The following is a 22,195-nucleotide window of genomic DNA, read 5'->3' as shown; positions in this document are numbered from 1 at the left end:
CCCATCTCTACTAAAAATACAAAATTAGCTGGGTGAGTTGGTGCATGCCTGTAATCTCAGCTACTCAGGAGGCTGAGGCAGGAGAATCGCTTGAACCCGGGAGGTGGAGCTTGCAGTGAGCCAAGATCACACCACTACACTCCAGCCTGGGCAATAAGAGTGAGACTCCGTCTCAAAAAAAATTAAAAAAGAGAAGGGCGGTTGGTATCTAGAGGAGCGGGTCTCAGGTTGAAGCACTTTTGTTGCTAGTCGTGTGCTTGTTTGCTGTGCTGTCAGGTCACCTCCTTGTGGACTTACTCACACACTGATTCTTCCCAAACAGTTCTTTTCAAACAAATATTACCTCCCTGACTAAAAGCTTTCCAAGGATTCCCATGACAGTTGGAATAAAATCTGAATTTCTCAGTCGGGCCTCCAGGGTCCTGTGTGTGCCCTCACCGACCTCCAACCTCATCCTGTGCTCCCCTCAACCCTCACTAGGCTAGAGCCTCCGGAGCTTTCTTTCAGTTCCTGGAATGTATCCAGGTCTTGATTGCTTCAGGATTTGGTTATATACTTTTTCTTATTTTTTTTAGAGTTCCCTTAACCCTATTTTTCTTTTCTTTTTCTTTCCTTCTTTTTTTTTTTTTTTTTTTTTTTGAGACAGAGTCTCGCTCTATCACCCAGGCTGGACTGCAATGGCACGATCTCAGCTCACTTCAACCTCCACCTCCCAGGTTCAAGCGATTCTTCTGCCTCAGCCTCCCAAATAGCTAGGATTACAGGTGCCTGCCACCACACCCAGCTATTTTTCGTATTTTTAGTAGAGACAGGTTTCACCATGTTGGCCAGGCTGGTCTCAAACTGCTGACCTCAGGTGGTCCCCACGCCTCGGCCTCCCAAAGTGCTGGGATTACAGGCATGAGCCCCCGTGCCTGGCCAAGCCTATTTTTCATGTGGTGGGCTTACCTATCCTTCAGGTATCGAATGAGCCATCGCTTTCTCAAAAGAGTCCCTCTCAGACCTTCCAGAGTCTAATGTACATCCAATGAACCATCGCTTTCCCGAGCGAGTCCCTCTCAGACCTTCCAGAGTCTAATGTACATCGAATGAACCATTGCTTTCCCGAGAGAGTCCCTCTCAGACCTTCCAGAGTCTAATGTACATCGAATGAACCATCACTTTCTCGAGAGTCCCTCTCAAACCTTCCAGAATCTAACGTACATCGAATGAACCATCGCTTTCCCCAGAGAGTCCCTCAGACCATCTAGAGTCTAATGTACATCGAATGAACCATCACTTTCCCGAGAGAGTCCCTCTCAGACCTTCCAGAGTCTAATGTACATCGAATGAACCATCGCTTTCCCCAGAGTCCCTCAGACCTTCCAGAGTCTAATGTACATCGAATGAACCATCACTTTCCCAAGAGAGTCCCTCTCAGACCTTCCAGAGTCTAATGTACATCGAATGAACCATCGCTTTCCCGAGAGAGTCCCTCTCAGACCTTCCAGAGTCTAATGTACTCCTCCCTTGTTATTTCCTCCCATAGCCTGTCGAGCTTTCCTTTTCTATCATTTTGCACAAGTTTTGAAAGTTTACACGTGTGTTTGTCTCTTTTTAACCACCTCTCTTCTATTAGACTGTAAGCTCTATGAGGGCAGGGAATATGTCTGTTTAGATCTCCACGATTTTCCTAGAGCCTAGCTCAGTGCCTGGTGCTGAATAAATATTTTTCTTAATGACTATTGAGTCCTCACCATTGCCAAGCACTTGGTGACCTGCAAAAAGAAAGCGTTTCACACGTGTTCTCAATGAAACCTAATAATCACTCTCTGAGATACTTCAGGCAGGTTGGGTGTTTGTATGTTTGTGTGTTTGTTTGTTTGTTTTATAGAAAGTAAAAAAGTTGGAGATTTGACTTGGCCAAGTTCACACAGCTGGAGGCCTGGGTGGGAAGTCAGTTCTTTTGATCATTTTGACCAGTGTTCTTCCTACCAAAATGAGAAACCTGTGTGGGAAATACAGAGTACAGCAATAATGTGCCTGGGAACTAATCTCACAGCCCTGATTCGCCCTGATTCTTAGAAATGCTGTGTTACTCACTTTCATCTATAATCTTCATGATTGTTGGCTAAATTTCCCATTTTGTGATAGCGGAAAAATAGTTCCAGTTCCTTATTGATTTATACGCATAAAAGGGAACCATAAGCCGCTGATTGAACTGAATGGAGGTAGAATGTATTTTCAATTTAGAAACCTGGTCTTTCCACTACAGAGTCAGAAGGAGTATATTGCTAACCTCAAGGACCAACTGCAAGAGATGAAGGCAAAATCCAACTTGGAGAATCGCTACATGAAAACCAATACCGAGCTGCAGATTGCCCAGACCCAGAAAAAGTGTAACAGAACAGAGGAACTCTTGCTGGAAGAGATTGAGGTAATCCCTGGGACATTAGCTAAGAACCCAGGAAATGGCAACTGAGCTGTCACTCCTGATCCCGTCTCAGCTAACAAAGGAGGGAGACGAAGATTTCCCTCCATCTCTATCGGTAACAGCCCCTCCACTTGAGGTTGAAAATAAAAGCCTAGGCCGGGCGCGGTGGCTCACGCTTGTAATCCCAGCACTTTGGGAGGCCGAGGCGGGCGGATCACGAGGTCAGGAGATGGAGACCACGGTGAAACCCCGTCTCTACTAAAAAAAAAAAATACAAAAAATTAGCCGGGCGTGGTGGCGGGCGCCTGTAGTCCCAGCTACTCAGAGAGGCTGAGGCAGGAGAATGGCGTGAACCCGGGAGGCGGAGCTTGCAGTGAGCCGAGATTGCGCCACTGCACTCCAGCCTGGGCGACAGAGCGAGACTCCGTCTCAAAAAAAAAAAAGAAAAGAAAAGCCTAAATGAGGATATGCGTGTTTGCAAGCAGAGATTCCAGTGGGCTGTAGCCTCCATCTCCCGCCTCATAATGACTGAAAATTGGCTGCACTTTCTTTCCTTGGTCACTTCTTATTTTAGCAAACCAATCACCATTTTTCTGACTAATTATAGGGAGAGGGCACAACAACGTGCTTAGTTATGGCAGAATTTTGCCGCTGTTTATTTCATCTAACCAGTACCTTTCACTCCTCCAGTAAGAAAAACATCTAGAGAGCCGAACTTCATTCAAACCTGAATTTATAGAGATGAGAAGTCACGGTGAAAAATATCAGAAGGAAGAAAGAAGTGGTAGATCTTCTTTGAGGGGAATGCTAAATGGCATACACACGCACACGCACGCACGCACGCACACACGCACACGCACGCACGCACACACGCAAAGCCAGGCCCTAGTCCCAGCTAATCGGAGATGAGGTAGTGAGGCAGGAGGACCCTTGAGTTTGAAGCCAGCCTGGGCAACTTCAAACATCAACTAGGGAGACTCCCTTCTCACAAAAAAAAAAAAAAAAAAAAAAGAAAGAAAAGAAAAAGAAAGAGCAGCAGGCAGATGGGAAGAGGGAGGAAGGAACAAACGTGCTTAGACCGTGGAATTTGTGTGTGGGAGGACTCCTCGCTCTGAGACTGACGTGGCTTAAGGCCACGACAACACTCTTCCTGGTACTCCGGAATTTCCCGTTTTTAGGCCCCACAGCCTTGTGCCCCTGGAGCACCGTTTCTCTCCTTCAGTGGGCACCTCTATTCAGGTGACGGGATTGTGCTCCTCGCGTTAGGGACACACACAGTCTAGACAGTGCCGCGCCACGTGGCTCTGCGGTGTTTGTGAACAGGAATTGCAGGAAACTGAATGCCCCGGTTCCCAGCTGGTAAAGGGAACCTGAGCGGCCGACTGAGCTGCTCCTCTAATCTTGAGGACTTCTGATTCCCAGCCCTGCAGGGTTGGGAATGCACTGGTATCTGATTGTTGTTCTTACAGAAACTAAGGATGAAAACTGAAGAAGAGGCCCGGATTCACACAGAGATTGAAATGTTCCTGAGAAAGGAGCAGCAGGTGGGTCACCACAGCTTTTCTATGCTTTGACCTTTTTTTTTTGTACTCTGTTTATACTGAGGAAACAAAAAAATATTTTGAAGAAAAACCAACCATCATTCTTTCAGCCTAATGAACTTCAGCTCATGTTTTCTTTCAGGGTTATGCATCTGAATAGGTATCTTATATAGCTGTAATTTGAGAGAGTACAGGTAAAATTTTGTTTTCTGCTTTTATCATTGAGCTTATATAAGAAATTTTTTGATTTCTATATTGCTGTATACTCATAATTTTTAAATTATGACTTTATGACTTAAAATTTATTAAGTCAAATTATGACTTAAAAATTTATGGGCCACGCACAGTGGCTAACACCTGTAATCCCAGCACTTTGGGAGGCCAGGGAGGGTGGATCACCTGAGGTCAGGAGTTCGGGACCAGCCTGGCCAACATGGTGAAACCCCGTCTCTATTAAAAATACAAAAATTAGCCAGGCATGGTGGTGCGCCTGTAATCCCAGCTATTCAGGAGGCTGAGGGGGGAGAATTGCTTCAACCTGGGAGGAAGAGGCTGCAGTGAGCTGAGATCACGCCACTGCACTCCAGCCTAGGCAACAGAGCGAGACCCCATCTCAAAAAAAGAAAAAAAACCCATAATTTTTAAATTAATTATTTTAAAATTATGACTATATTTAAAACTTTTTCCCAATAGTATAGTGGCCAACAAATAAAAAAGAAAAATATATAAAGGCCAGACGCGGTGGCTCACGCCTGTAATCCCAGCACTTTGGGAGGCCGAGGCCAGCAGATCACCTGAGGTCAGGAGTTCGAGACCAGCCTGGCCAACATGGAGAAACCCCGTCTCTACTAAAAATACAAAAATTAGCCAGGCATGGTAGTGGGTGCCTGTAATCCCAGCTACTTGAGAGGCTGAGGCAGTAGAATCGCTTGAACCCGGGAGGCAGAGGTTGCAGTGAGCCAAGATCACTCCATCATGGGCGACAGAGTGAGACTCTGCTTCAAAAAAAAGATTACTAATTTTTTACATTATAAAAATAACATTCCCAGTTGAGTGAAGATTTTTAAAATCACTCATTGCTTTTCATTTTTTATGTTATTACAGTTTCTTTATAAAATAATTGAAAATCATTGTTTAATGTTCCATTGAATGGTTGTGCCATAGTTTGTTACACTTTTTTTTATATTTAGGTTATTTCCAAAGTTTGTTATTATAAATAATGCACTCATTAAAGCTTTGCCCAAAAAACTGTTTTTCTTCATGGCAACTATTTACTAAAAGTCAGTCTCAGTCATGAGATTATTGTTTCAGAGACTGGTATTTTGTGACTTTTAATAAACATTGCTCATACTCTCGAATCTGTGCTGCCGCTAGCAGTGTTGCAGGCAGTAATTTCAAGGTCTCTTCAATATTAGTAGCCATTTTCAATAGTTTTCAAAGTCTGCTAATTTAATAAGTTGTTTTATTTTTTATTTTTGCTTATTGAGGTGAACATAACATTTTTCCATGTTTACTCAATTTATTTCTTCTTGTGTGAAATATATATGATGCAGTGGTTTTAAGAGCATTTTCAATACTAGTAACCAAGCTTGGTCTATAATATATCTAAGGTTAGAATTATGTCTAAGTCTACCTGGAGTCTTTCTTTTTTTGTTGTTTTTTGTTTTTTGTTGAGATGCAGTGCTTTACTGCCCAGGCTGGAGGGCAGTGGCGTGATCTTGGCTCACTGCAACCTCTGCCTCCTGGGTTCAAGCGATTCTCCTGCCTCAGCCTCCTGAGTAGCTGGGATTACATGCGCCTGCCACCACGCCTGGCTAATTTTTGTATTTTTGGTAGAGACGGGGTTTCACCATGTTGGTCAGGCTGGTCTTGAACTCCTGACCTCAAGTGATCTGCCCTCCTCAGCCTCCCAAAGTGCTGGGATGACAGCCGTGAGCCACCGCGCCCGGCCTAGTGTTTGTTTTTTATGTAAATTGGATCATACTATATACAGTGTTCCAGAGCCTGTTGTTTTCTTTTTACATTTACTTTGTTTTTAATGTTTTCTGTAGCAATACAGCTGATAGAATATATCTCATAGTCAGAATATACTGAAATTTAGTGAACCATTCTGTCAGTAGATTTAGGTTGTTTCCAGGTTTTTCTGTGATAACACTGCGAAATCTTCTTGGTTCTGTCTCTAAGCGTATGGTATATGGAAAGGCTATTTATTTTGTGTATTGCTGTGGATTCCTTAAACCCTCTAATGGTTTTTCAGTTGATTCATTTGGATTTCCTAGGTGGAAAATCTTACTGCATGCAAATAATAACAATTTTATATTTTCCTTTTTATTATTTATATGTCTGTTTTCATTTCATGGCTTGTTGTATAGCTAGAAAGTCCAGTGTACTTGTTGGTTGTAGTAGTGATAATGGGGCATCCTTTTTCTATTATTGGTTGTTAATACAACACCACTGTTCTGGTGTTTTAGTCAGGATTACACATGAATTTGTCATTGTCACGCCAAGTTTCTGATATGCAAGTTAGAGCATTCACAGGGAAAGAACAGGACCCTGAAACTTGGAATGGGAACACCTGCTCGGATTCGGATGAAACTGACAAATCACTTTAAAGCTCCCTTGGCAGTGGAAGTAGCCGGCCCTCCTGTGTCTGAGGACACCACACTTCCTTTGCCTGAAAATCCTGTGATAACTTCATCTGGCAAGATGCCTTGGAAAGGGATGCTCCTTCTTCAGACCTGAGACAGTCACCCCTGTTGTCACTGGATCCATAACTAGGGTCAAATTAGCTTGTTACAGGGGGACGTATAACTCAGATAACTAACTCAGAAGGAAATCACTTACACACCAAAAGAATGGTAAGATTTTGCTAATAAATATTGGAAGAAACCTGGGAAACATGTCGAATTGATGCTGAGAGTGTTAGATCCAACAGGGTAGGCTATAACACTCCATTTGGTTAATTCATTGATACAGATGCACTTACCAGAAAGTCTAGATTTCATGGGTTAGCTTGCGCAGCAGGAGGTGACTCAACAGTTGCCTACATTTGATGAGGTGGAGATGCCAGAGCTTCCCTGCTATGATTTGAGGGAGAGAATCCAAAGATGTAGGGAGACAGGAATGTCACAGTGGATTTATCATGTGTGACTTACACATCTACCACCAAGCACCCATCCATAACCATGAGAAGGCCCAGAAGACACTTCTATACTAAGACATTGAGAAATAGAATAGTGAGGGGAGCATCCGCCTCTCTAAAAGCTCTGTGCTTGCTTTCCTATGTAGGCAGGTGTGACCCTAAGGATGTTGTCATTGAGATGAGCTTCCTGGTATCAGTGGGGTGATGGGATCCTGAAGTGCCTCCGGATAATTGGGAGCACTGAATTGTCAAAGATAAGGTGGGCACATTCACCACAAAGGGCGGCAGAGATGTAGTGGTAATCAGAATGCCTTTGGCCACAGGAATTCTTAGCAATGGCTAGTGAATGATGGTATCTCTAGGAACAAAATTGATGGGCTGCCTACTCAAGTATAACAGAAAAAATTCTGGGTCTGGTAGCCAGAAACCTGATTTGAATCACCACAGCAGAGAGTCACGGCCGCTCCCCTAGCTCTTAGGATTGAGTCAGTTCACAGCCCCAGGGCCCCTTTATGAACTGGGGTGTGAGGGTGTGGGGGGATGTCCCCCCAAGGATGAACTCTGCAGCCCTGCTGCAGGTACCTCCTGTAAGTCTCCCTCTAGGCCCTACTCAGAAGACCTGTGCTATTTACAGAGTGACTATGCACCAGGGAAAGCAAACTACCCAGGCCTTCTGAGATGACTGAAGCATTGGCTCTGAATTGATGTTCATGCACGGGGACCCAAAGTGACACCGTGGCCACTAGTCAAAATGGGAGATTTTGGTGGTTAGGTGACAGATGGAGCCTTAACTAGTCTGACCGTGAGCCCACTTGTTCCGTAGACCATCTCTGTCGTCGTTTCCTCAGTTACTGAAGCTGTTATTGGACTAGACATACTTGGGGGCAGGAGGGGAAGGATCCTTCCCCAGGGTAAGATTCAGGCCTCATTGGAGAGGGTATGGCTGTGGCCCACTGGATGGCAGTGGGTAAGATTCAGGCCTCACTGGAGAGGGTATGGCTGTGGCCCACTGGATGGCAGTGGGTAAGATTCAGGCCTCACTGGAGAGGGTATGGCTGTGGCCCACTGGATGGCAGTGGGTAAGATTCAGGCCTCACTGGAGAGGGTGTGGCTGTGGCCCACTGGATGGCAGTGGGTAAGATTCAGGCCTCACTGGAGAGGGTGTGGCTGTGGCCCACTGGATGGCAGTGGGTAAGATTCAGGCCTCACTGGAGAGGGTGTGGCTGTGGCCCACTGGATGGCAGTGGGTAAGATTCAGGCCTCACTGGAGAGGGTGTGGCTGTGGCCCACTGGATGGCGGCGATGTTTGCTGGGTTGCCTTGGGCCAGAGCTGGCTCACAGCTGGCAGGATAAGGCTGGCAAGCAGGAAACTATGGACCTTACTAAAAGTTTTTTTTGTTGTTGTTTCGTTTTGTTTTCCTAATCTGGATGCGTACTCAATTAGGGGAGAAAAAAAAAGAAAGAAAGAAAAAAAGTTTTTTTGTCCATTGAGATATTTTTTCTCCTTTAATGTGTTAATAAAGTAGAATACATTGAGAGAGTTGCTGATTTGAGTCATCTTTAAATTCCTGGGATAAACCCTACTAGGTCATAACGTGTTTGGCCAGCAGGAATCCTCCTGTGTGGTCTCAGTAAAATGTGTAGGTGCACAAGTGCCGCCGGGTGTCCCATCCACATACCGCTGGCAGCGGCACTCTGGTGACGGGAATCAGACGCCCTCCTGTCGTGTGCCTCCAGCGCCCTCTACTGACACAGCTTAGCGTTTTATCGGTTGACAAGAAAAACGTTCACAGCAAGCATCCACTTTCACAAAGCAAAGAGAGGGGAATTTGGAGCTGACAGGCAATAAATTGGTAACTGGCACAAATGAGTTTTTTTTTTTTTTTAATCATCAACTGTGAGGTTTACTCTGTAGGCTTCTGGTAGACAAGCTTTATCAACTTCAGGAAGTATCTTTTTGTTCTTGTTAAAAGTTTTTCTTCTCATCAGGATGAGTACTCAATTTTGAGATGGATTTTTTTCATTAATTGAGATGATATTGTTTTCTCTTCTTTAATATGTTAATAAGGGGAAATACATTAATAGACTTGCTGATGTTGAGTCATCTTCAAATTCTTGGGATAAACCTTACCCGATCATAATGTGTTATTCCTTTTTTGTTTTATTTCTGAGATGGAGTTGTTCTTGTTGCCCAGGCTGGAGTGCAGTGGCACCATCTCAGCTCACCGCAACCTCCACCTCCCGAGTTCAAGCGATTCTCCTGCCTCAGCTTCCCGAGTAGCTGGGATTACAGGCGCCTGCCACCACGCCTGGGTAATTTTGTATTTTTTTAGTGGAGACAGGGTTTCTTATGTTGGTCAGGCTGGTCTCAAACTCCTGACCTCAGGTGATCCAACCACCTCAGCCTCCCGAAGTGCTGGGATTACAGGTGTGAGCCATCACACCCAGCCTGTTATTCCTTTAATAGACTGCTAAAAAACTGATTTATAGACTTAAAATTGTTTCTATTTTAAACTCTTTTCTTTTTTTAATTTTTAATTTTTGTGGGCACATAGTAGGTGTATATACTTATGGAGTGCATGATGTACTTTGATACAGGCATGCTATGCATGGGAGTCACAACAGGGGAAATGGGGTATCCATCACCTTGAGCCTTTATCCTTTGTGCTACAAATGATCTCATTACACTCGTCGTGTTCTCTTTAAATTTACAATTAAATTATTGACTATGGTCGCCCTGTTTTGCTACCAAATGCTGGGTCTTATTCATTCTTTCTACTCTTTTGTACGCATTAACCATCCCCACACCCTCCCCATCCCCCACTACCTTCCCAGCTTCTGGTAACCACCCTTCTACTCTCGATCTCCATGAGTTCAGTTGTTTTAATTTTTAGCTCTCACAAAGAAGAACATGTGAAGTTTGTCTTTCCGTGCCTGGTTTATTTCACTTAACATAATGACCTCAGTTCCATCTATATTGTTGCAAATGACACAATCTCATTCTGGGCTGAATAGTATGCCATTGTTTATATGTCCCACCTTTTTAAATTTATTTATTTATTTATTGCTTTTTGAGAGGGAGTCTTGCTCTGTTGCCCATGATCTCGGCTCACTGCAATCTCTGCCTCCCAGGTTCAAGCAATTCTCCTGCCTCAGCCTCCCGAGTAGCTGGGACTACAGGTGTGCACCACCATGCCCAGCTGATTTTTGTATTTTAGTAAAGATGGGGTTTCTCCATATTGGCCAGGCTGGTCTCAAACTTCTGACCTCCGGTGATCCGCCTCAGCCTCCCAAAGTGCTGGGATTACAGGCATGAGCCACCACGCCTGGCCCCACCTTTTCTTTATCCATTCATCTGTTGGTAGACACTTACATTGCTTCCAAATCTTGGCTATTGTGAACAGTGCTGCAATAAACATAGGAGTGCAGACATCTCTTCAACATCTAATTTCTTTTCTTTTGGGTATATACCTAGCAGTGGAATTGCTGGATCATATGGTAGCTCTATTTTTAGTTTTTTGAAGATCCTCCAAACTGTTCTCCATAGTGGTTGTGCTAATTTACATTTCCACCAGCCAACACCGTACAAGGATTCCTTTTTCTCCACATCCTTGCTAGCATTCGTTATTGCCTGTCTTTTAGATATACACCATTTTAACTGGGGTGAGATGATGTCTCGTAGTTTTGATTTGCATTTCTCTGATGATCTGTGATGCTGAGCACCTTTCTATATGTCTGTTTGGTGTTTGTGTGTCTTCTTTTCAGAAATGCCTATTCAGATCTTTGGCCCTTTTAAAATATATATATATATACACACACACAGAGAGAGAGAGAGAGAGAGACGAGATCTCACTATGTTGCCCAGGCTGGCCTTGAACTCCGAGCTCAAGCACTCCTCCAGCCTAGGCCTCCCAAAGTGCTGGGATTATAGGTGTGAGCGACTACACTCGGCCCTTTTGGCCCATTTTTCACATTATTAGATTTTTTCCTATAGACTTGTTTGAGCTCTTTATATATTCTGTTTATTAAACCCTTGTCATATAGGTGGTTTGTAAATATTTTCTCCAGTTCTGTGGGTTGTCTTTTCACTTTGTTAATTGTTTTGTTTGCTATGCCGAAGCCTTTTGTATTTTATTTATTTATTTATTTATTTATTTATTTATTTATTGAGACAGAGTTTTGCTCTGTCACCGAAGCTGGAGTGTAGTGGCACAATCTCTGCTCACTGCGGCCTCTGCCTCCTGGGTTCAAGGGATTCTCGTGCCTCAGCCTCCCAAGTAGCTGGGACTACAGGAGTGCACTGCCATGCCTGGCTAATTTTTGTATTTTTAGTAGAGGTGGGGTTTCACCTCTGGCCTTGAAGTCCTGGCCTCAGGTGATCCACCTGCCTCAGCCTCCCATAGTCCTGGGATTACAGGCGTGAGCCACCACACCTGGCCTGTGCAGAAGCTTTTTAACTTGATATGATCCATTTGTTCATTTCTGCTTTGGTTGCCCGTGCTTGTGGGGTATTACTCAAGAAATCTTTGCCCAGTCCCATGTCCTGGAGAGTTTCCCCAGTGTTTTCTTTTAGTAGTTTCATAGTTTGAGGTCTTAAGTTTAACTCTTTAACCAATTTTGATTTTTTGTAAATGATGAGAGATAGCTGTCTAGTTTCATTCTTCTACATATGGATATCCAGTTTTCCCAGCACCATTCATTGAAAGGACTATCCTTTCCCCAATGTTTGTTCTTGGTACCTTTGTCAAAAATGAATTCAGTGTAGACTTATTGATTTGCTTCTGGGTTCTCTATTCTGTTTCATTGGTCTATGTGTCTGTTTTTATTCCAGTGCCATGCTGTTTTGGTTACTATAGCTCTATAGTATAATTTGAAATCAGGTAATGTGATTCTTCCAGTTTACTTTTACTCAGGATAGCTTTGGCTATTCTGGGTCTTTTGTGGTTCCATATAAATTTTAGGATTGTTTTTCTATTGCTGTGAAGAATGTCATTGGTATTTTGATAGGGAGTGCATTGAATCTGTGGATTGCTTTGGGTAGTAATGTACATTTTAACAATATTGATTCTTCCAATCCATGAACATGGAATAGCTTTCCATTTCTTTTATCCTTTTTTCTTTTGTCTTTCTTGTGTATTTTCAAATAGCCTGTCTTCAAGCTCACGAATTCCTTCTTCTGCTTGATCACTTCTGCTCTTGAGACTCTGATGCCTTCTTCAGTATGTCAATTGCATTTTTCAACTCAAGAGTTGCTGCTTCTTTTTAATTATTTCAATCTCTGTTAAATTTATCTGATAGATTTCTGAATTCTTTCTCTGTGTTATCTTGAATTTCTTTGAGTTTCCTCAAAATGGCTATTTTGAATTCTCTGTCTGAAACGTTGCATATCTTTGTTTCTCCACGATTAGTCCCTGGTGCTTTATTTCATTTGTTTGGTGAGGTCATGTTTTCCTGGATGATCTTGACGCTTCTGGATGTTTGTCAGTATATGGGCATTGAAGAGTTACGTATTTATTTTAGTCCTTGCAGTCTGGGTTTATTTGTACTCATCCTTCTTGCAAAGGCTTTCTAGGCATATGAAGGGACTTGAGTGTTGTGATCTAAGCCGTACCTCATTAGGGAACACTCCAAGCCCATAATTCTGTGGTTCATGCAGACATGTAGAGGTATCACCTTGGTGGTCTTAGATAAGATCCAGAAGAATTTTCTGGATTGCCAGAGAGAGACTCTTCTTCTTTTTCATTACTTTCTCCCACAGTCTCTAACTCTTTGCTGAGCTACCTGAGCTGAGAATGGGGTGACACAAGCCCCCTGGTGACCACCACCACTGGGACTGTGCTAGGTCAGACCTGAAGCCAGCACAGCACCTGGTCTCACCCAAGGCCTGCTGTAACCACTACCTGGCTGCCGCCTATGTTCACTCAAGGCCCTAGGACTCTACAATCAGCAGGTGGTGAAATCAGCCAGGCTTGTATCCTTCCCATCAGAGTGGCGAGTCCCCCCAGGCCCTGGGCGGGTCCAGAGACGCTGTCTGGGAGCCAAGGGCTAGAGTCAAAAACCTTAGAAGTCTACCCTGTGCTCTAAACTCCTGCAGCTAAGCTGGCCTTCAAGCCACAAGACAAAGCCCTTCCTACTCTTCCATCTGCTTTCCACATGCGGAGGAGCCACTGCTCATGACCACTAGTACCACAGGCCCATGGAGAGTGCTGCCAGGCTACTGCTCATGTTCACCTAAGGCCCAAGGACTCCTCAGTCAGTCTGTGCTGAACGCTGCCAGGCCTGGGACTTCCTCTTCAGGGGAGTGGGCTACTTTCTTGCCCAGAACAGGACCAGAAATGCCATCCAAGAGTCAAGGCCTTGGGCCGGGGACGGTGGCTCACGCCTATAATCCCAGCACTTTGGGAGGCTGAGGGGTGGTGGTGGATCGCCTGAGGTCGCGAATTTGAGACCAACCTGGCTAACATGGTGAAACCCGGTCTCTACTAAAAATACAGACATTAGCCGGGCATGGTGGCAGGTGCCTGTAATGCCAGCTACTTGGAGGCTGAGGCAGGAGAATCACTTGAACCCCAGAGGTGGAGGTTGCAGTGAGCCAAGATCGTGCCACTGCACTCCAGCCTGGGTAACAGAGTGAGGCTCCATCTCAAAAAAAAAGAGTCGAGGCCTGAACTGGGGACTCCAAGAGCCTCTTGGTACTCTACCCCACTGTAGTTGAGGTGGTACCTAAGGTGTAAGAGTCCCCTTTTACTTTTTCCTCTGCTTTTCTCAAGCAGGAGTCTCTCACCATAGCCGCTACCATGTCTTCAAAGCCAGCACATATCAGAGTCTCACCCAAGGCCCATGGTGTATCCCTGCGGACCCCTGCTGGTTATTCAGGGCCTGGGGGCTCTTTCATCAGTAGATGATGAATCCTGCCAGGACGGGGTCCTGCCCTACAAGGCAGCGGGTTCCCTTCTGGCCCAAGGTGTGTCTAGAAAGGCCACCCAGGAGCTAAGGCCTGGAGTGGGGGCCTCATGACTCTGCCCAGAGCCCTATTCTGCTGTGGCTGAGCTGGTATCCTCTGTCCAGTGCCCTATTCTTCTGTGGCTGAGCTGGTGTCCTCTGCCCAGAGCCCTATTCTGCTGTGGCTGAGCTGGTGTCCTCTGCCGAGTGCTCTATTCTGCTGTGGCTGAGCTGGTATCCAAGATGCAAGACAAAGTCCTCTTGTACTCTTCCCTCTCCTCAAACAGAAGAAGGGGAAGTCTCTTTTAGAGGCTGCACTGCCTGAGGTTAGGGGATGGGTGACACAAGCACTCCCTTAACCACCCTGGCTGGTGTCTCACTAGGTCCAAGTCCCCCAAGTCCACAGGCACCAGGACCAGGGCTTGCATAAGAGTTGTAGAGGGTTGTAGTCCTCCTGGCCTAGACCGCCTTTCAGGTGTATTTACGACCCCAGAGCGGCACAGCCCGAGATGGCGAGGCTTGCCTGGACTCGGGTCCCACCGCTGGGCTGGGCGGTTCTCCTCTGGCTGGGGCTGGTCTCAATGCTCCCCCAATGGGTGGGCATCACCCGAGTTCAACCCGGTTTTGCTTTCCACTGTGACGGCAGCACCGGGTTCAATGCACAGTCACAGGCGCCGTGCCCTCCCTCCCACAGCTGCTCAGATTCCTACCCTGTGCCGTGTGGCTGCTGCCAGGGGATGGAGAGTGTCGTCAGCAATTCAAAGCCGTCTTTCCTACCCTCTTCAGTGCCTCTTTCAGCAATATGAAATTAAAACCAGGTACCGCAATTGCTTGCCTGATTTTTGGTTCTTATGAAGGTGCTTTTTTGTACAGATAGTTGTCAAATTTAGTGTTTCTGGGTGGCGGGGGGAACTATCAGTGGAGGCTTCTATTTCGCCGTCTCACTCTGCACGGCCTCTGCTGCATCTGTTCGGCCACCTCACTCCGCACAGCCTCTGCTGCATCTATTCAGCCACCTCACTCCGCACAGCCTCTGCTGCATTTTCTTTCTAATGATTTTCATTTTTCTGTTTTTCCTTTTGATATCTTCTCTCTCCCTTATTTTGTGTTGTCTTGTGGCATTCTTGGGTAAACACAAGATCAATACCATGGACTTTTAAATTTTTAAAATTTTTCTTTGAGACAGGGGGTTTCACTGTGTTGCCCAGGCTGGTCTTGAACTCCTGGGCTCAAGCAATCCTCCCACCTCAGCCTCCAAGGAGCTGGGATTCTAGGTACCTGCCCACAGCCAGCCTAGACTTTTGTGTTTATATATTCCACAAGTGAGATTAACCTGTAGGTGTATTTTTTGGTGCTGCTTTGTTGTATTGCTGTCAGAGTTATGCTTGGCAGCATGAATTAGAAGCTTTCCATCTTTTTATGCTCTGAAACATAAAAACACAAATAAAACAAACCAGATTATTATTATGATTTTATTTTTTAGCTAATGCCTTCTTCAGTGAAAACATTATCTATTCCTTGAAGCTTGATAAAATTCAATCATAAACAATTTTGTCTGGTTATATTTAATTGGAGCTATTTGGCTACCTTTTCAACTGTAAAAAAAAGATTATTGATCTTTTATCTCTTTATGAGTCTTTTTTGTAACTTATGTCTCCCTAGAAAATAATCTGTTTCATCTAAACACTGATTTCAAATTTATTAGCATAAAGCTATGCTCTATAGTTTTTTTTACAATTTTAAAAAGTCCTTTATTTCTGTAGTAATGAAATCTTTTTCATTAACTTTTTAAAAAGATGTGTCTTCTTTCCTTTTTTCTTACTGAAACTTGTTAAAGGTTTGCCCATTTTATTGATCTTTTCAAAAACACCATCTGATACGGTTTGGTTCTGTGTCCCCACCCAAATCTCACCTTGAATTGTAATAATCCCCACAGGCCAAGGGCGAGACCAGGTGGAGATGATTGAATCATGGGGTGTTTTCCCCCCATGCTGTTCTCCTGATAGTGAGTGAGTTCTCACAAGATCTGACAGTTTTATAAGGGGCTTCCTCCTTCGCTCCGCACTCGTTCTCTCTCCTGCCATGATTACAAGTTTCCTGAGGCCTCTCCAGCCATGCTGAACCGTGAGTCAGTTAAAGCTCTTTCCTTTATAAATTACCCAGTCTCCGGTATGCCTTTATCAGCAGTATGAGAACAGACTAATACACCATCTTTTGCTTTTCTTGAGCAAATCTGCTTTTTCTCTACCACACTGGTTTTTGTTTTGAGTAATTTTCTTGCACTTTCTTAGAGTTTATGTTGCTAATCTGTCTAGTTTCCTAAATGTTCAATTCATTTATTTTCTACTTTTTTATTTTCTAGTAAATGCATGTAAACCAATATATTTTCTGAGTACTATTTGGCTGTAATTTACAGGATCTTATATATAATGCTTACATTGTCATTCCTTTCCAAATGATTTTTAGTTTATAATTTGTTATTTCCTTTGTAACTCAAGAATTATTTAAAAGGGCGTTTCTTAAATGTCTGGGTGCTTGGAGGAGGTGAGGGAAGAGCGTAGGCTTCCTATTCCTCACAACAGCCCTGTCACTGGAGGTTCTATTCTTACTGTCTTGCACTGTGGTCTCAGAATGTGAAGTGTAAGATTTATGCTTGGCCGGGCACGGTGGCTCACGCCTGTAATCCCAGCATTTTGGGAGGCCGAGGCAGGTGGATCACGAGGTCAGGAGATCGAGACCATCCTGGCTAATATGGTGAAACCTCGTCTCTACTAAAAATACAAAAAAAAAAAATTAGCTGGGTGTGGTGGCGGGTGCCTGTAGTCCCAGCTACTCGGGAGGCTGAGGCAGGAGAATGGCATGAACGCAGGAGGTGGAGCTTGCAGTGAGTGGAGATTGGGCCACTGCACTCCAGCCTGGGTGACAGCGAGATTCTGTCTCAAAAAAAAAAAGATTTATGCTTGCTGGAATTTGTCAAGCTCTTATTCGGATTTATGGTTATGGTCAGACTATATAAATATTCCATGGGTACTTGAAATAGTGTGCAATCTCTGTTACAGACAACATTTTATAAATGTCTATTAGTCTAGCTGTCAGATTTTTTCATTTTGTTACTTATTTTGGCTTATCTGACCTATTAATTTCAGAGACGTGTGATAGTTTCCTAAGATGATTGTGGATCTGTTAATGTCTTGTACAGAAATTATTTCTACTAATGTTTGCTTTATATTCTAAAATATGTTGTTATAATATAAAAGTTCCATCAGCAGCTATCTTGGGCCTGAGGCAAATATAAATAAACAGAACCAAAAAAGAATATAGCGGTTCATAATTGTAATATCTAGAATTTGTCTTTTATTGGTATAAAATATCCCTTGTCTCACTTAATTATATTTGACTCAATTGATTTATATTTTGCCAGATATTAATTGTCAAACCTGCTTTTCTTTTACTCTGGTTGTTTTATCTCTTTTTGAGTCTTTTTTGTAACTTATGTCTTCCTAGAAAATAATCCATTTCATCTAAACACTGATTTCAAATTTATTAGCATAAAGCTATGCTGTATCGTTTTTTTCTTTTTACAATTTTAAAAAGTCCTTCATTTCTGTAGTAATGAAATCTTTTTCATTAACTTTTTAAAAAGATGTGTCTTCTTTCCTTTTTTCTTACTGCAACTTGTTAAAGGTTTGACCATTTTATTGATCTTTACAAAAACACCATCTGATATGGTTTGGTTCTGTGTCCCCACCCAAATCTCACCTTGAATTGTAATAATCCCCACATGTCAAGGGCATGTAGTTCTCTAAGTAGTTCATAGCTGGATTTTTTTTGAAGGGGAAAGAAGCTTTTCTTTTATAGGGTAGTACAGTGGGCTCAATTTTTATGTTCCCCAAATCCATATGTTGAAATCCAAATTCCCAGGGTGATAGAAGGTGAAACTCTAATGAATAAGATTAGTGCCCTTAAAAAAGAGACCCCAGAGAAATCCCTTGCCCATTCCGCCAAGTGAAGTTACAGCACAGAGATGGCAGTCTAGGGAGCAGGCCCACACCAGACACGGGATTTGCCAGGGCCTTCGTTTGGGACTTCCCAGCCTCCAGAACTGTGACAAATCAATTTGTTTATGAGCCGCCCAGTCTCTGGCATTCTGTTATAGCAGCTGGAATGGACTAAGACAAAAGGATTTACCCCAGCTTACTTTTATTGTGATTTTTCATTTGTAATTAATTTTTCTACTTTATTTTGTTTCCTTCTTTTCTTGGATTGATAGAATTTTTATTGTTCAATTTTTTGCCAAACTCTAGTTATTTGCATGCCATTCTCATAGTTTTGTAATATCTGTATACCACCTGTTACTTATTAATTTTTTTTTTGACGGAGTTTCGTTCTTGTTGCCCAGGCTGGAGTGCAATGGTGCGATCTTGGCTCACCACAACCTCCGCCTCCTGGGTTCAAGCATTTCTCCTGCCTCAGCCTCCAAAGTAGCTGGGATTACAGGCATGTGCTGCTGCGCCCGGCTAATTTTTTGTATTTTCAGTAGAGACGGGGTTTCTCCATGTTGGTCAGGCTGGTCTCAAACTCCCAATCTCAGGTGATCTGCCCACCTTGGCCTACCAAAGTGCTGGCATTACAGGTGTGAGCCACTGCACCCAGCCTTTTTTTTTTTTTTAACTTTTCATTTTTTTTCCTACAATGCATCCCAGTTGCAGTAATTACTTAATATCTTCTTTTTTTTGAGACAGGGTCTTGTTCTGTTGCCCAGGCTGGAGTGCAATGGCGCAATCTCGGTTCACTGCAACCTCCGCATCCTGGGCTCAAGTGATCCTCTTGCCTCAGCCTCCCAAGTAGCTGGAACTACAAATGCATGCTACTGTGCCTGGCTAATTTTCCTGTTTTTTGTAGCAATGGGGTTTTGCCATGTTGCCAAGGCTGATCTCAAACTCCCGGACTCAAGTAATCCACCTGCTCGGCCTCCCAAAGTGCTGGCTGGGATTATAGTGTGAGCCATGGCACCCGGTCAATATTTTCTACCTAATTACTCACCTAAACAGATAATTCAATTTAAATTAAGATTTTTATATCAGTACTATAAAAGGAAAAACCAGTATCACCTTCCATAAATAGAAATTAGTATAAATAGGCTGGGTATGGTGCTTCACGCTTGTAATCCCAGCAATTTGGGAGGCTGAAGTGGGTGGATCGCTTGGGAGTTTGAGATCAGCCCAGGCAACATAATGAGACCCCATCACTACCAAAAAATACAAGAAAGTAGCTGGACATGGTGTTGCACACCTGTAGTCCCAGCTGCTGAGAAGGCTGAGATGGGAGGATGGCTTGAGCCCTGGAGGTGGAGGTTGCAGTGAACTAAGATTGTGCCATTGTCCTCCAGCCTGGGTGACAGATCCAGACCTTATCTCAAAGTAAATAAATAAATAAAATAATGTAAATAGAATTGCAAAAAATACCAAATGATGTTATTACCTCATAGCCAGAACTTTTTGCCTGTCTGGAGCCTGTTCCCTCTTTGTTTTTTTTGTTTTTGTTTTTGTTTTAAGTGTTAACAAGAGTAAGAAAGAGAAGATGTAAGAGATGTGATAGCACCAAACTGACATGTTGTTCTAACATAATCAGATTTTTTTTTTTTTAAGAGACTGGGTCTCATTCCATTGCCCAGGCTGGAGTGCAGTGGCGTAATCATAGCTCACTGCACCCTCAAATCCTGGGCTGAAGTAATCACCCTGCCTCGGCCCTGAGTAGCTGGGACCACAGGCACCACCACACCTGGCTAATTAAAAACATTTTTCTAGAGATGGGGTCTCACGATGTTGCTGAGGGTGGCCTCAAACTCCTGGCCTCAAGCAGCCCTCCCTCCTCTGCCTTCCAAACCACTGGGATTACAGGCACAAGCCACCCTGCTCAGTGTAATCACAATGCTTGACTCTAGCCATGTTTTTAAAAAATTCTATGCTATGTGCCACCTAAGGAACCTCTCAATGTGTCACTCTTGAGGTGCATCATCCCTGAGTCTGAAAGTTACACATTTCTGTTCTTTTAGGAGTAACCTTTAAATTTTTTGTTTCTAGAAAGTACACAAATATGGAATGCTTCACAAATGTGTGTGTCACTCTTGCACAGGAGCTATGCTAATCATCTCTGTATTGTTCCAATTTTGGTATATATGTTACTGAAGTAAGCACAACTCTTAAAATTTTAACATACATTTTTATACTTTTAAAATTTCTCTGTAGAGAGTTAGTCAATGTTTATACCTTCTTTTGCCTTTATTAAGGCAAAAAGACTTCACTTACCTCTTCTCTCTCTCATCCCATGTTGAAATCATTCATTTTATATGTAAATATATATAGTGATAATATATATGCAGACATTATGTATATATGCACATTGTGGGTGTACTTTACAAGGATTGTCTTATTTCAGCATCACAACGACCCTCTGAGGTTTGTACTATGACTGTAATAGTAATACTGTATTATTGGCTAGGTATCGAATTTTATATATGAGGGAACCAGAAGCTTAGAGAATTTAAGTAAACTTTCTTTCAGTGCCAGAGTTGTGCTCTTTCAACTAGACTATCCTGCCTACTTTGGGATTTTAATTCTGAATTATGATTTATGATTAAAAAGTATCACATAGCTTAAATACGTTTTACTGGTTCTCTTCCATTTCTTAATATATCTCTTTCATTTTATTTTGTTACAGTAGTACATCCTTGACTAACTCTCTCAGAAAGATTGAGTATAGTCTTTCTTTCCTTTACATTTGAATGCTGGGTTAGCTATGTGTAGAATCTTTGATTCACATTCATTTTCTTTTCTTTCTTTTTTTTTTTGAGACAGAGTCTCGCTCTGTCACCCAGGCTGGAGGGCTGTGGCATGATCTTGGCTCACTGCAACCTCTGTCTCCCAGGTTCAAGCGATTCTCCTGCCTCAGCCTCCCAAGTAGCTGGGATTACAGGTGCCCACTACCATGCCTGGCTTTTTTTTTTTTTTTTTTTTTTGTATTTTTAGTAGAGGCAGGGTTTCACCGTGTTAGCCAGGATGGTCTCGATCTCCTGACCCTGTGATCTGCCCACCTCGGCCTCCCAAAGTGCTGGGATTCCAGATGTGAGCCACTGCGCCCGGCCCTACATTCATTTTCTTTTAGAATTTTGAAGACACTGTATCCTTCTTGACTAGGATTTAGTGCTGTCAATCAAAGAGATATCCGATGCTATTCCTTATCCTTCAGACTTTTCTACATACCTTTTGTTTCCTCTTCATTGCAACTTCCCTTATCCAGACATTTAGATTACCCTCCTCCCCCTATTTTTTTTTTTTTTTTTTTTTTTTTGAGATGGAGTTTCGTTCTTATTACCCAGGCTGGAGTGCAATGGCGCGATCTGGGCTTACTGCAACCTCCACCTCCTGGGTTCAAGTGATTCTCCTGCCTCAGCCTCTCGAGTAGCTGGGCTTACAGGCATGCGCCACCATGCCCGGCTAATTTTGTATTTTTAGTAGAGACGGGGCTTCTCCACATTGGTCAGACTGGTCTCAAACTCCTGATCGCAGGTGATCCGCCCACCTCAGCCTCCCAAAGTGCTGGGATTACAGGCATGAGCCACCGCACCTGGCCCCCTATTTTTAAATTCACTAACATACAGGTAAAATGTGTAAGTACTTAGCGTATAGTTTGATGAACAGTTATGTATACACATTCATGTGACCATCACCTGGATAAAGATACAGAGAACATTTACAGCATCCCAAAGTCTCCCTCACCCCCATTCCCAATCAGAAATCCAACTCTCCACCCAGGTAAGTAACTACTGTTTCTGACTTCTCTCACTATAGAAAGTTTTGCTTATTCTTGAAACTTGTATAAGTGGAATCATACAGTATACAGTGTTTTGTGTCTGATGAATGCCATGTTTTCATGTTCTTTCCAAATAGAAACTTGAGGAGAGGCTAGAGTTCTGGATGGAGAAATATGATATGGACACAGAAATGAAACAGAATGAACTAAATGCTCTCAAAGCCGCAAAGGCCAGTGACTTAGCACACCTTCAAGACCTGGCAAAGACGGTAAGGAAGGAATCAGGGAACTCACTGAGGACGGAGTGGAAGGAATCAGGGAACTCACTGAGGACGGAGTGGAAGG

At 43.4% G+C, this 22,195-nt stretch overlaps 1 protein-coding gene and 1 non-coding gene across 5 annotated transcripts in view; one reads left to right on the top strand and one right to left on the bottom strand.

Moving 5' to 3' along the window:
• The window catches only part of IQCG (IQ motif containing G), a 65,479-nt gene that overhangs the window by 31,245 nt on the left and 12,039 nt on the right, over positions 1–22,195 (top strand). For all 4 annotated transcript variants that reach the window (XM_030823064.1, XM_030823061.1, XM_030823062.1 and 1 more), the window contains 3 exons: positions 2,255–2,416; positions 3,883–3,957; positions 21,988–22,119. In XM_030823064.1, the coding sequence (XP_030678924.1) occupies positions 2,255–2,416; positions 3,883–3,957; positions 21,988–22,119 (369 nt within the window). The remainder of the gene's footprint in view (positions 1–2,254; positions 2,417–3,882; positions 3,958–21,987; positions 22,120–22,195) is intronic.
• LOC115837485 lies at positions 20,129–20,235 on the bottom strand. Its single transcript, XR_004032517.1, has one exon. It is a non-coding gene; the product is annotated as a U6 spliceosomal RNA (small nuclear RNA).

Source organism: Nomascus leucogenys, chromosome 11 (assembly GCF_006542625.1).
Source record: "Nomascus leucogenys isolate Asia chromosome 11, Asia_NLE_v1, whole genome shotgun sequence".
Taxonomy (NCBI): Eukaryota; Metazoa; Chordata; class Mammalia; order Primates; family Hylobatidae; genus Nomascus; species Nomascus leucogenys.
Note: the sequence above shows the minus strand (reverse complement) of the source record. Positions and strands in the feature narration are given on the sequence as shown.